We start from the raw sequence: 13,876 nt of genomic DNA, 5'->3' as shown, positions 1-13,876 counted from the left end.
TTTCCTCTTTTCAAATCTGATTTTAAATACTTCAGCTACTTATTTTTCAACCTCTCTTTTGTTTTAGACACTTCATATTTTTTGTTATGCAGTTAGGTGGTACAGTGGTTATAATACCAGATTTAGAATCAAGAAGATCTGAGTTCAAATTCTGCACAGATACTACTAGCTGTGTGATCCTGGGCAAATCTCTCAGTTTACTCTTCTGTAAAATAGGAATAATGATAACACCTACACCTTCAGTTCGGTAGTCGCTCTAATATCTCTTCTTTCTTACACTTTTCTTCAGAGTCTCCCAAACACTGAGCTAGCTCTGGCAATGCGTGTATCAACCTCATTATCAATGTGTGCATCCCTGGAAAATATCCTGCCAAGGTAAGTGAACTTATCCCCAGCATTCAAAACTTCTCCATTTGCTATAACCGATGGTTCCACATAAAGCAAAAGCAGCAGACAATCTATCCATATTGTGTTGCATCTCAGCTTTGGAGATTGCATTGAGTGCACAATCATCTGCAAAGAAAAAAAAAATGCATTAACACTCCCTCTGCTTTAGTTTTCACTTATAGTCTTTTCGAGTTGAAAAATTTACCATCAATGCAGTAGCTGATTTGGATTCTGTGTTTGTCCTCATTGAAGGCATTTGGAATCATGGCAGAAAACAACATGCTAAAAAACATGGAAGCAAGCACAGAGGCTTGTTTCTTGGGTGGGAAACCTCGAGAGTATTGTCCATTGTGCAGAACCCAAGCAAACATGCCAGGTGGGGGAGATAAGAAGATGAGCCGACTAAGGATGAACAGTCCTAAGTGACCGTGAGGAAACCTTCATATAATATAACTTCATCTGTTCCAAAGATGGACAAATGACAGACACATGGGACTCTTAATTAAAGCCAACAAACGACTTTGTACTTGTGGGCTGACTCATCTCAGTGCACAAGTATTTTGTAGATGATATACAAGCTCACCAGCTTTAGAAGAGAAGTAGAGCTCATGTCTACAGCTCTCATGCTCTTTTTCCTTTCCCTATCCTGGCCACTATTTCCAAAAGCACAGAATCCCATCCCGGGCTGCCCCATTTTGTCATCTTCTTAGATCTACTACATTAGATATTTCTATCATGATTTCCTCTGCCATTCTTTCCTTCTCCTTCAGCTTTTATTGTTTTCTATTTCATCCCTCATTCCTCATTTTTTAAGGGTCAGGCTCCACTGATAATTATGCTATTTATTTTTTTTCTTTTGAGAGACAATTGGAGTTAAATAAATGACTTGCCCAGAGCCACACAGCTAGTAAATGCTATGTGTTTAAGGCTGAATTTGAACTCAGGTCCTCCTGACTCCAGGGCTGGTGCTCCACCCACTGCACCATCTATCTAGCTGCCCCTATACTATTTATTCTTACCTATATACTAATTGGATAGGTCTACAGCAACTCTTCAAGGTCCTTTTTCCAGTTTCCAAACCACAAAGACACATTAGGAAAAGAAAACCTTCTGGGGACAAAAAATTACTAATTGGTCTCTCTATTTGTAGCAGAGTTTGGCTGACTACAATTCACAAATAAAACTTATGTGGGTCAGAAGAGCTGTGTGATACATTATGCTTATTAATAATCAGACTAACCCCTGATCCTTCAATCTCATACCTTACTAATTCTCATCCCAGGTACAAAGATAATCAAGGAATATGTTCTGATATTGTCTCACAAATTAACAGAAATGTTCCCTCTGTCTCATGAATTAATTTGCTCTGATTCCCCCTCCCTACGTAATTAAACTAGAGAAACCATTTTCTAATAAGTACTCTTTCTCTCTATTTCTCCTTCCCCCCCTCCACCCTTAGTCTCATAGGCTTAAATATACACCAACATTTGTGGCTATATAATGTATTACAATACAAAGACATTCTAAAAATTTTAACAATATAGCAAAGTGAAAAAGATCATAATCTAATGATTTCTAATCATCAATAGCAACTGCATACTTCTTAATTCTGGAAACACTGTCTTGCCATTCAGCTCTCAAGATAGTAGTCAATTTCTCAAGAATTCTCTTTGGAATACTTATTCTACAGCGTTAAGTGTTAAAATTCAATTCTCTCAGGAAAGAAAGGTCTCTTCAGTTTTTCTCCTTGATAATTAACTTGCTCAGTATTTCAGCAAAGAAGTTCTTTTGATTCATTTTCCTAAGTACCTACAAAGTTTCTTTCCAGTTATGAAAACGAACAACTGATGTATAGTGCAGTGAACATCATCAGGAGAATGTTGTATACAGTAACAGCAATATTGTTCAATGAAGAATTGTGAATGACTTAGCTATTCTCAGCAATAGAATGATCCAAGACAATCCCAAAGGACTCACTGCCTCCAAAGAAAGAAATGATATTGTTTGAATATAGACTGAAGAATTCTATTTTTCACTTTCTCTTTTTTCTTTTGAGTCTTTTTGTACAAAATGACTAATATGAAAATATTTTACATAATAGGACATATATGGCCTATATCTAATTATTTACTATCTCAGAGAGAAACAGTATGGAGGGAAGAAGGAAGTGACAGAATTTGGAAATAAAAACTTTGAATAAAAATGGTTTTTAAAAAATGTTACCATCAAAGAAAGTGTAGAAACTTTGGAACTTGAGAGTAAAGGGACATGGACAAGAGATAAGGTGCTAGCTAGAATAATTTAAATACTCAGTTTAACAAAAGGCTTTTAGTTCCTTGCAGCAGCAAGTGGTAGACCAAAATAAACATTCTCACTAAGCCCAATACTCACTGAAATCCCAAACCTTAAAAAATTCATGGTATGAGTACTAACTCAATGTTTTTGTGCTCTGATAACAGAGTCAGGTCCTGGAAAGTAAAATCAGGGTTAGATTAAGCTGTGTTCCTTTTACTAAGGAATTGTTATTTATTGTACCTCATTCCATGTTGGGTTTTCTTTTGGGGGGCGGTGTTTTTTTGAGGGAATAGGGGGAGATGAGTTGGGAGGGAGTTTATGTTTGTTTGTTTTCTTATTTTGTCTGGATCTGTGGTTTAATCAAAGTAAGGAATTCCCTCTACCAATGCAGAAGGGAAATTATTTTTTCAGTTTATAATCTTAGTGTTGCATAATGGGTTATGTGACTTGTCAATTTGTTAGTGTGTGTCAGAGAAGAGACTTGTCTTCTTGACTTCAATGTCAGCTCACTAGCTGTGACGTTACATTAACATCTAACATTTAGAGTTGTGTATTTTTGTAGAAAAAGTAATGTTGAATCAATTGTGTGCTAAATTATGTGTTTCAGTTTAGTTACCTATGTTGACATCCCCTAGTGCACCTGGTGACAGCAATTTAAGTAATTAAGGAGTGATTAAGCACCTTATATAGGACATGTCCTATAGAAAATTATCGAGATTACAAATGTCACAATGATCTTTTCTCTTTTCTCTGTCTCCTCTCTGTCTCTTTCTCTGTCTCTGACTTTCTCTCTCTCTCTCTCTCTCTCTCTCTCTCTCTCTCTCTCTCTCTCTCTCTCTCTCTCTCTCTCTCTCTGTCTGTCTGTCTGTCTTTGTCTATCTCTGTCTGTCTTTGTCTATCTCTGTCTGTTTCCTTCCTTCCCTCCCTTTCCCCTCTCCCTCCTTCTCTCCCCCCTCCTTCCTCTTCTTTCTCCCCCTCCCCCTCCCCCATCTCTCTCTCTCTCTTTCTTTCTCTCTCTGTCTCCCCCCTCTCTCTTTCTCTCATTCCCTCTCTCCCCTAGGCTGTTATTTCTTTATGGATTCCAAACACATATGAAACACTTCAAACACTGATTGTGCTGTGAGATTTGATCTGCTCACCACTCAAATTGGAAATATGACTTCAATTGCAGGTGAGTCCAACCCAATTAGTTCATTCCCTTTCTGTGTTGAAAATCAGTCCAAGTATATCTGCTCAGGATATGTTAGTTAAGATTTGGCTGCTTTGAGCACACTGGTTTCATACCCGTCTTTTTAGGAGCAGTATCTTTCAGAATAATCTTTATTAAATGTGTGCTCTCATCTCTTGTTGGGGTGTAAAAGTGATCCTAAATTCAGACTATACCAATAATCACTAGCTGTGTGACTCTGGGCTTAACCTCCTTGAGACTCCTTAATAAAACAGGAATATTAATAACATGTATCTCAGGGAGTTGTTGTAAGGATCAAATGAGATGATTTATATAATGTGCTTTGTAAATTTTTAAGCCTATACAAATTGATATCATAAATATTATTGCTGCTTTTCTCATTCTTTTATATTAAATGTTCTGTGGAGTATTGGCACAAGTGTTTTAAAATAACTTTTTCTTTTTTTAAGTAACTGAATAAAAGTGTTGGAAGATAAGCTCATTTCTATAGACTTACTGAAAATATTTTCAGGACAATTTTAGAAGGAGACAAGGTGACAGGGTGATATGTATCACTTGGTTTAATTTCTTGAATGAATGGGAGAATAAAGCATTTATTAAAGTCTTGCTTCATGCAAGGCACTTTGCTAAACTCTGGAGAATAAAAACAGAAAAATAAGATAGTCCTTATTCTCAGAGAGCCCACACTTACAGGGGGATATAATACATATGGAAATTTTCATTTGTCAATCAGATTTCTTTTGCTAGGTCTCTATATTTTCAAAGCTTTTCATTCTATAATGCCTAGAGACTATGAGTAGTTGATATTTGTTGTTGAGTCACTTGTATCCTATTCTTCATGACTCCAATTTGGGGTTTTCTTGGAAAAGATATGAATTGATTTGCCATTCCTTCTCCAGATCCTTTTGCAGGAGATATTATTGAAGCAAACTTAGTCAAGTGACTAGCCCAAGATCACACCGTTATTAAATGTCTGAGGCCATGTTTGAACTCCAGAAGATAAGTCTTCCTGACTCTAAGCCTGCATTCTATCCACTGTGCCACTTAGCAGCCCAGTAGTTAGTATGGTAACATCTAATAATAATAATAATGTCTTGTCACTTTGTCAATTGTTGTTCAGTCATATCTGACTTTTTCTGGCCCCATCACAGGTTTTCTTGGCAGAGATACTGAGTAGTTTGTCATTTCCTTCTCCAGTTCTCCTTACAGACAAGAAAACTGAGGCAAACTGGGTTGAGTGATTTAGGCAGACAGCTAGTAAGTGTCTGAGGATAGATTTGAACTCAGAAAGATGAATCTTTCTGAATCCAGACCCAGCAGTATATCTATTGTTCCATCTATCTGCCACCTAATAATAATAAATATTTTGTAGCACTTATTATATGACAAGCAGTAGTCTAAGTGCTTTACAATTATTATTCACATTTGCTCCTCACTGAAAAACCTGGAAGCTCTTATTAGCCCCATTTTACAGATGAGTAAACTGGGACCAAAAAAGAGAAGTGACTTGTTCAGGGTCATACATCTAAAAAGTATCTGTGACCACATTTGAATTAAGGTCTTCACAACTCCAGTCCCAGTACTCTATCCATTGAACCCCCAAAATGGATATTGTTAAAATTTTAAGTTTTGCTATTAGATCTAAACCACTATGAACAACAGTTTTTACCAAAGAGGACACTCTATTTCCAGGACAATTTATTTGTTGAATTTTCAAGGGATTTGTTGGCTGTTATTTTGTGAATGATAGTGAGTTTTTCTACCCACCAAGTTATGCTTTGCTAGGTATTCAGTAGTTGCTGAATTTTTAGTGTCTGTAATGATATCATCTCCTTACATAATCTGCATTGATCACTAAGTCTAGTCCCTTTAGTATAAATCTACTATAATTTCTAATGTCAGTGACCTGATCCTTAATTACTATCATAAACATTTTTATTTTCACAAATCACATTTGTTCAGTGCTTAGTTGTCAGTATTGCGTTGGCTAAATTTATACAGATTTCACCCATCGATTGTTTTTTTGATTCCACCCTTCAATTATACCTATTTCACAGATTCTGTCTGAAGGTAAAGCATTTTTTAAATTATATTTGCCCAATCCAATGGCACATATCTGTTATCAGCCTTTACTATTGCTCATTGAAATGATGTCTGCTTTTTCCAAAAGTATTTCATAGATTTAGAAAGACTTCAAGTATGGGTCCAACAAAATTCTGTATGTCTTTTATTCAAGAACTAATTTAATTAAGTAGAGGCCGTTAGGTGACATGGTGGATAATATGTTAGACTTGGACAGGAAGTCCTGAATTAGAATCTTCTTTCAAATACTTAAAAGCTGTATAACCCAGCGAGTAAAATAGATAAAATGCTGGCCCTAGAGTTATGAAGATTCATGGACCTGAGTTTAAGCCTGTGTGACCCTGGGCAAGTCATTTAACTCTGTTTCCTTAGTTTCCTCATCTGTAAAATGAACTGGAAAAGAAAATGGCAAACTACTCCAGGATATTTGCTAAGAAAATTCCAAATGAGGTCTAAAAGAATTGGACATGAGTAACCTTAATTGCTAAGTATTCAGAAGCTTTCCCAGAGGATCAGCCACCAGGTAACACTTTTTTTTTTGGACAAAGTGAAGCTTTGTTGACATAAGTATAAGCTCCTCCTTTCCTAATTCACCAGTAAACTATATTTTGTATGACTGTGTAAGTTATTTGAAGGAGGGACTGCTTCATTTATGTCTTTGTCTCCCTAGAAGGAATATAAAGAAATTCTTAATTGATACAAAGGTATAGAGAGACTGATTTTTTTTTTTTTTTTTGGCATGGTGCTAGTACTGAAGTATAATACTGAAGTTTTAGTGGATCAGGAGAGATGAATCTTGAAGCTGTATCAAATGGTAATATTGAAGAAACACTCTATATTCTGAAAACTTTTTTTGTTGTTTTTTTTTTGTTTGTTTGTTTGTTTCAGAAACTAGAATGAGCCGGAGCATTCCTGTTGAGGTGGATGAATCTGAGCCATACCCAGTTCAACTGATGAAACCATTCCAGGAATATTCAATGGAAGGGGAATTTGAACTGCCTGCTCCAAATGATGGCAACATGGTACCCAGTGGCTCCTACCCACCTGAATCTTCTTGCACTTCTCCAGGAGACCCGTCTCCATCCCATAAGACCCAAGAGCTCACAAACCACTACTGGCTCGCAGAACATCAGGACAGACATCTGCGTAATAAGATACTAGAAGAGTGTGAATATAGTTTCTGGAGGAGACACGCAGATCCTGGGAAAGATTTCCCCTCTAGTTCCTCAGCTACCAGTGAGTCAGTGGTTGGAGCACTCTCCCCTAAGCATCCGTTTTCACTTATGGAAAAACGCAATCAGCCGCTGGGATCTCAGCTTTCAGCTGCTTCTCCTGACACTGGCCACGACTCAGGCAAATCAGACCAAAGTTTACCTAATGTGTCAGCAGACTCCCTTGGCAGGAGCCAAGAGAATGCGCATAGACTCCAGGCCCCTGGGAACCGAGGGCCACCGAATTTGCCCACAGTAGACACTGGGTATGACTCTCAGCCTCAGGATGTTCTAGGTATCAGACAGTTAGAAAGGCCCTTGCCCTTGACATCAGTGTGCTACCCCCAAGACTTCCCCAGGCCTCTTAGGTCCAGAGATTTTGTCCAGGTTGGACCTCAGAGATACCCGGGATGTGTACAGATGCTGCCTCCTGATCCTTCTCCACATGCTCAGTGGAACTATCAGTATCATGGTCCAGGAGAGCCAGATCACCGTGTTCCATGTAAGTCCTACTTTAATTATATCAAACACTCCACACTGTGTTGTGCTACTGAATGATGGCATCCCATTGTCACTTCCTTTTATGCTGATTAACCTGGACAATGCAAAATGCAAAGAAAGCATTTGACTTCCCTATGTGTTCTCTACAGGCTGGTGGATTTGGCCATTGCTGCTGTTGTTGTTTTAAGTTTTTCCAAGGCTGCTCCTGGAACCACTTGCAACCTCCTTGGGTTAGTCACTCAATAAGTATTTATTAAGTTTCTACCATGCTACCCATTGTGCTAGGTGCTAAAGATACAAATACAGCAACGATTGCACATTATATTCTAATGAGGGAGATAAAACCTATAAGGAAATGGTAGCCAAGGAAAGGATATTTTGATCTCAGAAGTCCCATAAATGATAAGTGAAGCCATAGGGCAGGAGATTGTCCTTCAAGTAGAAATGGCCCTCTAGAATGAAATATTGTTCAATATTTCAGAGCAAATATTGTTCAGAGCAAGAGCCAAGGCTGGAAGGATGGCAGGAGGACAGATAACTTTCAATGGAAAGACAGCCTAATAAATGGTGGAATGGGATGTAAAATATGGTCTAAGACCAACTAGATGTGGTAAACTGAGGTGAGTTTTCCCTCATTCATCCACCAACCAATCAACAAGCATTATTGTGTATTGTTCATTAAGCTAAGTACTTACCACAAGGAAAGGTCAAAATTGGCTCCTGCCTCAAAGTGTTTACATTTAATGGGGGAGATAACATGTATATAAAGAGGTTTACCAGATACATACAGAACAGACTAACAGCTAAGGAGACTAGGCGTACTGAAGGAGGCCGGTGATTGTAAGAGGCAGAAGACAAAGAATGTTTCAGACAAGACAGTTCAGGCTCAGAGCAGAGACCCACAGATAAGTATGTCTGAGAAGAGAAGAGATATTCCCCTTCCCTAGAAGTTCAACTCAGCAAGCACTTACTGACCGCCTGTTCTGTGCTGAGCACTGTGCTAGGCCTTGGGGAAGCAAAGACAAGACCCTCAAGAAGCTTGCACTGGCCTGGAGACTCAGTTCTACTGAAACTTGCCTGAAGGCAGAAGAGTCTAAATACTAAGTGAACTTCTAGAATCCTTCGCCTGCCTCTTTACTGAGATTCCAGGGTCCTGTCTTTTCAGCATTTATATCTGACTTCCACACTTCTGTATTGCTTCCCCTAGCTTAGAATGATGTTGATGAGTGGGCAGAACAGGACCTGCCTGGTTAATAAGCCTGTCCTGGGGCACCTTTGATTTTTCTGAAGCATTCCTAAGACAAATAGAAAGCAATTTCATGCGAGAGAGAAGTCATTTTTCCAGTAAGTCCTGCCCTGCATGGCCTTTCATATTTTATAAGTAGCCTTCCCTTTTTGTCTGGTCATTGGGGAAGTTTGATCTTGCCCTTGGGCTGCAATTTTCACCCCTATTCTCAGAATTGTACATTACTTCACCTTCCTGTTGAGATCCCTAAGTAGCCTGTCTAGTTTCCTATCTCCTCAAATTCTCATCACAGCCATTCATCATGGGAAGTTTCCAGACAACTACTGTGCCTTCTTTCTTTTCTGAAGAGTGCTTTATTGAATTCCTAGCATTGTCAACCTTCTGGGTGGGGGCGATATTTCCAGAGAGAAGGGCCCAATGTATCTCTTGACTTTTAAAAGGGTTTTGCTGAGACCATTGGGATTTGAAAGGTACTCCAGGGTTTACATAATGGGCATTAAAGAGCAGAGGTGATGAAGTTCATCAGAAGGAACACGGGTGGCCTTCAAACTCCCAGCAGATTACACTGAAGGAGAAGGTGCTGTGAACTGAAATTATTTTAAAAAGAACCAGTGACTGATACCATGTTTCCTGTGACTAGAATGTTTTCTCTCCCACGTTTACCTTTTGAATTTCTCCTCATCCTTTCAAGCCTAATTCAGAGAGATGTCATGAAGCAGCTTAGTCTACTGAGTGGAAAGAGGCCTGGCTCTGAATCAGAGGACACGAGTTCAGCTCTCCTCTCTGACATTTAGTGCCAGCATGACTTGGAACATGTCATTTGAGCCTCACTGGGTTCCACTTGCCTCATGAGTAAAATCAGGGTTGGACAAGATAGCTTCGAAGAACACTTTGGGCTCTAGAGCTAAACTTTCATCGATCCTATCCTGGCATATGGTAGACACTTAACAAAAAGCTTGCTTGATTGCTTATCTATCTATCTATCTATCTGTCTGTCTGTCTATCTGTTTGTCTATTTTGCTGAGGCAATTGGAGTTAAGTAACTTGCCCAAGGTCACACAGCTAGGAAGTGTTAAGTGTCTGAGGCCAAATTTGAACTCAGGTCCTCCTGACTTCAGGGCTGGTGCTCTATCCACTAAACCCACTACCTGCCCCCCAAATGCTTATTTATTAGCAATTTGACTACTCTGCTCCCAATTTGTACTCATCTACTCTCATAGCCCTTTGCTTTGTCCCTTTGCATTTACCCACTTAGTTTGTAAAGAATAAGGTCAATGTGAGTATCTTATTACACTACTAACCTGGAAGTTCCCAGGGGACAGGAATCATGTCTTTTCTAAACTTTGTATCTATCTGAAGGCCAAGTACACCCTCAAGAATACAGCATGCATTTCTGTTGGGCCGGCCACATTGTTTGAATGCCAAATGTATGCTCACTAAAAACTATTTTATGGAAAACTCATACAGGGTAAACACTCACAAAGTAGTCAGAAAAAGCAATACAAGGACATTCTCAAGATCTCTCTTAACAACTCTAAGATAGGGGGACAGCTAGGTGGTGCAGTGGATAGAGCACCAGCCCTGAAGTCCAGAGGACCTGGGTTCAAATCCAGCTTCAGGCACTTAACACTTCCTAGCTATGTGATCCTGAGCAAGTCACTTAACCCCAATTGCCTCGGGGGGGGGGGAAACAACTCTAGGATAGATTGTATGACATGGGAGACATTGGCACAGGACCCCCCCTCATCAGAGAAGGGGTTGTGCTCTATGAGCAAATCAGAATTGAATTAGTTAGAAGAAACAGGTGTGCCAGGTTAAAGACTCCACTCCAAATGTTCTTTGGGACTCTTTGTGTCTGACCTGTGGCAGAGCATCCCAAGTCATTTACTGGACTCTACTAGAGCAATGTCATTTTGGTCCTCCTTGAGAACAAAGGACGCCAACCAACCGACCAACATCCTCAGTGGTAAAATCTAGAAAATGCTCAATTAGTTTAGCTGAACTAAAGTGATATCATTTGAGAATATCTAAGACAGTCCTTTCACAAATGAAATATCTGCACCTATCACCATCATGGCTCAAAGTGCTCTTTCAGCATTTTATTGCCCATTAAGTATTATTTTTGCGGTCATTCACCTTTGAAATGTAAAAGATCCACTCCTGGGAGTAGGAACACAATAAGTCATTACCATTATAGTATGAATGAGTTAGCCAGTTCACTTTCTGCCTTTGACCACATCTGAGATATCACAGCGCTCTCCTTACCTGGAAGATAAAGATGGGTAATAGGAATAGAGCCCAGGAAGGGCAGGTGGGACAAAAGACAGATTTTTTTCACCGCTGCAGCATTCCTGCTTGGAGCTAGTCCTGCTCCCCAAAAGCCATGTAATCTCAGGAAAACCCATTATGTATGCTCGCCATGCTCCTGAGGCAGTCTCAGCATATGTCAGAGTACTCTGGCCCTAGGGGCTGTCCTCACACTCACCCTTATGCTTGATGCTAAACTCTCCAGGCAGGTGTGTGAATGCCAGATCACCCATAAAGCCACTTCCAAAAAAACTATTTGCCTGAAGAGTCCTTGGGCAGCTAGAAACCAGGGATACTGAGGCCTCTGCTTTAGAAGACCAGTTCTTACTCCCTTCCCTTGTGAAAATATAAATGATGAGCACCTTGCATATGCATGAAATATTTTATCATTTTGTAATGAATAACACAAAATGGTTAATTTTTTTGGGAGGGAGACTTTTGTCAAAAAATGGTTCTAGACAGGGTTAAAACTGGAAAAGAAGCAAAAGAAGGCCCACCCAACCATTCTAAAACAAAATAAAACAAAGAAAGTGATGACAGTCCAAAACCTGACTTAAATGATAATATTTAAAACCTCCATTGATATAAGACTGAGCTAAGATAGTGGGTGTGAAGTTAAAGAGTTTCTCAGAAAATAAACAAGAAAAGAGTTCTATATAATAACAGCTAGCCTTTATATAGCATTTTAAGGTTTCCACAGTGCTTCATAAATATCATATAATTTATTCCCACGATAACTCGGGGAAATAGTAGTGTTGTCACAACTGTCAGACTGGTTAGAATGACAGGGAAAGATAATGTGGAATGTTGGAGGGGATGTGGGAAAACAGGGACATTAATACATTGTTGGTGGAATTGTGAACACATCCAACTATTCTGGAGAGCAATTTGGAACTATGCTCAAAAAGTTATCAAACTGTGCGTACCCTTTGATCCAGCAGTGTTTCTACTGGGCTTATATCCCAAAGAGATACTAAAGAAGGGAAAGGGACCTGTATGTGCAGCCCTGTTTGTAGTGGCCAGAAACTGGAAAATGAGTGGATGCCCATCAATTGGAGAATGGTTGGGTAAACTGTGGTATATGAATATTACGGTATATTATTGTTCGGTAAGAAATGGCCAACAGGATGAATACAAAGAGGCCTGGAGAGACTTACATGAACTGATGTTGAGTGAAATGAGCAGGACCAGAAGATCATTATACACTTCAACAGTAATACTATATGATGATCAATTCTGATGGATGTGGCCATCTTCAGCAATGAGATGAACCAAATCAGTTCCAACAGAGCAGTAATGAATTGAATCAGCTACACCCAGTGAAAGAACTCTGGGAGATGACTAAGAACCTTTACATTGAATTCCCAATCCCTCTATTTTTGCCTGTCTGCATTTTTGATTTCCTTCACAGGCTAATTGTACAATGTTTCAGAGTCCGATTCTTTTTGTACAGAAAAATAACAGTTTGGTCATGTATACTTATTGTGTATCTAATTTATACTTTAATATATTTAACATCTACTGGTCATCCTGCCATCTAGGGGAGGGGGTGGGGGGAAGAAGGGGAAAAATTGGAACAAAAGGTTTGACAATTGTCAATGCTGTAAAATTACCCATGTATATAACTTGTAAATAAAAAGTTATTAAAAAAAAAAGAAATAGTAGTATTGTCCCCATTTTACAGATGAGGAAACTGAGGCAGGTAGTGATTAGATGACTTTCCCTGAGTCACACAGCTAAGACGTGTCTGACATTAGAGTTGAACTCAGGTTTTCTTGATTTCAGATCCAACATTCAAATAGTGCTCCAATTATCTATAGAATCTTTATTTTTTATTTTATTATAGGACTCTAGAATGACTTTGAAAAGGAGAATGAATAAAATGAATGATTATCACATAGAGGGATATTTGAGGTTCAAATGAGATAATGGACACAAAGCACTTAACAAATCTTAAAGCTCTATATAACTGTCTGTTACCATAATCATCATCTTTATCATCATTAGCCTCCAGTCACTAGGCCTTCATTTTTGTGATGACTGCATTTCTTGAGCTTTCTAATGCACTCCTACTAAACTCGTTATGTCAATAGTGCTGGTGCATACTTACAATGACATATACACCTATACTTTTGATTTTAAACTGCCTTATTAATGCTTTATTAAATCTGGACAATTAATAAAACAACAAATCATGTTATGATTTGTGGAGATGGTGGATTTCTGAGGTGCAAATGCTTCCACTGAACATTTAACTTTGGGCTCTGACTGGAGATTTGATCTGGGTCCAGTATATGCTAGCCATACCTAAAGAAACTCATTACATGATGGAACACAAACATGATCTGAAAAAATAAACAGGATAGAATAAACAAGATGAAAAAGAGTTATCTAGAGCTATGTACAGCTGCTCACAGCTGTGGGAGTTCCTGCAATAGTTTACACTGATTATTTTTTCCTATCTTTTCTAAACTAAGTGCTTTATATCTTGGGAGAAAAGATAAAAATAATTTTCTTTTTTCTTTCTTTTGTATTATATTTAATAAGGAAGTCAAACACTGACTTATATAGAACCTTATGTTTAACTTTTGGGTTACAAATTTTAAACTACAATATGATACAGTGGAAAGATTACTAGACGTGACAGCACAGGGAGCC

The 13,876-nt window shown here is 38.7% G+C and overlaps 1 protein-coding gene across 1 annotated transcript in view; it reads left to right on the top strand.

The window, feature by feature from the left end:
- The window catches only part of TRAF3IP2 (TRAF3 interacting protein 2), a 64,883-nt gene that overhangs the window by 19,374 nt on the left and 31,633 nt on the right, over positions 1–13,876 (top strand). Inside the window, exons 2-4 of the mRNA XM_051997557.1 lie at positions 290–375; positions 3,743–3,853; positions 6,842–7,666. Coding sequence (XP_051853517.1) covers positions 3,838–3,853; positions 6,842–7,666 — 841 coding nt within the window. The 5' untranslated portion in view covers positions 290–375; positions 3,743–3,837. The remainder of the gene's footprint in view (positions 1–289; positions 376–3,742; positions 3,854–6,841; positions 7,667–13,876) is intronic.

Source organism: Antechinus flavipes, chromosome 4 (assembly GCF_016432865.1).
Source record: "Antechinus flavipes isolate AdamAnt ecotype Samford, QLD, Australia chromosome 4, AdamAnt_v2, whole genome shotgun sequence".
NCBI classification, from domain to species: Eukaryota; Metazoa; Chordata; class Mammalia; order Dasyuromorphia; family Dasyuridae; genus Antechinus; species Antechinus flavipes.
Note: the sequence above shows the minus strand (reverse complement) of the source record. Positions and strands in the feature narration are given on the sequence as shown.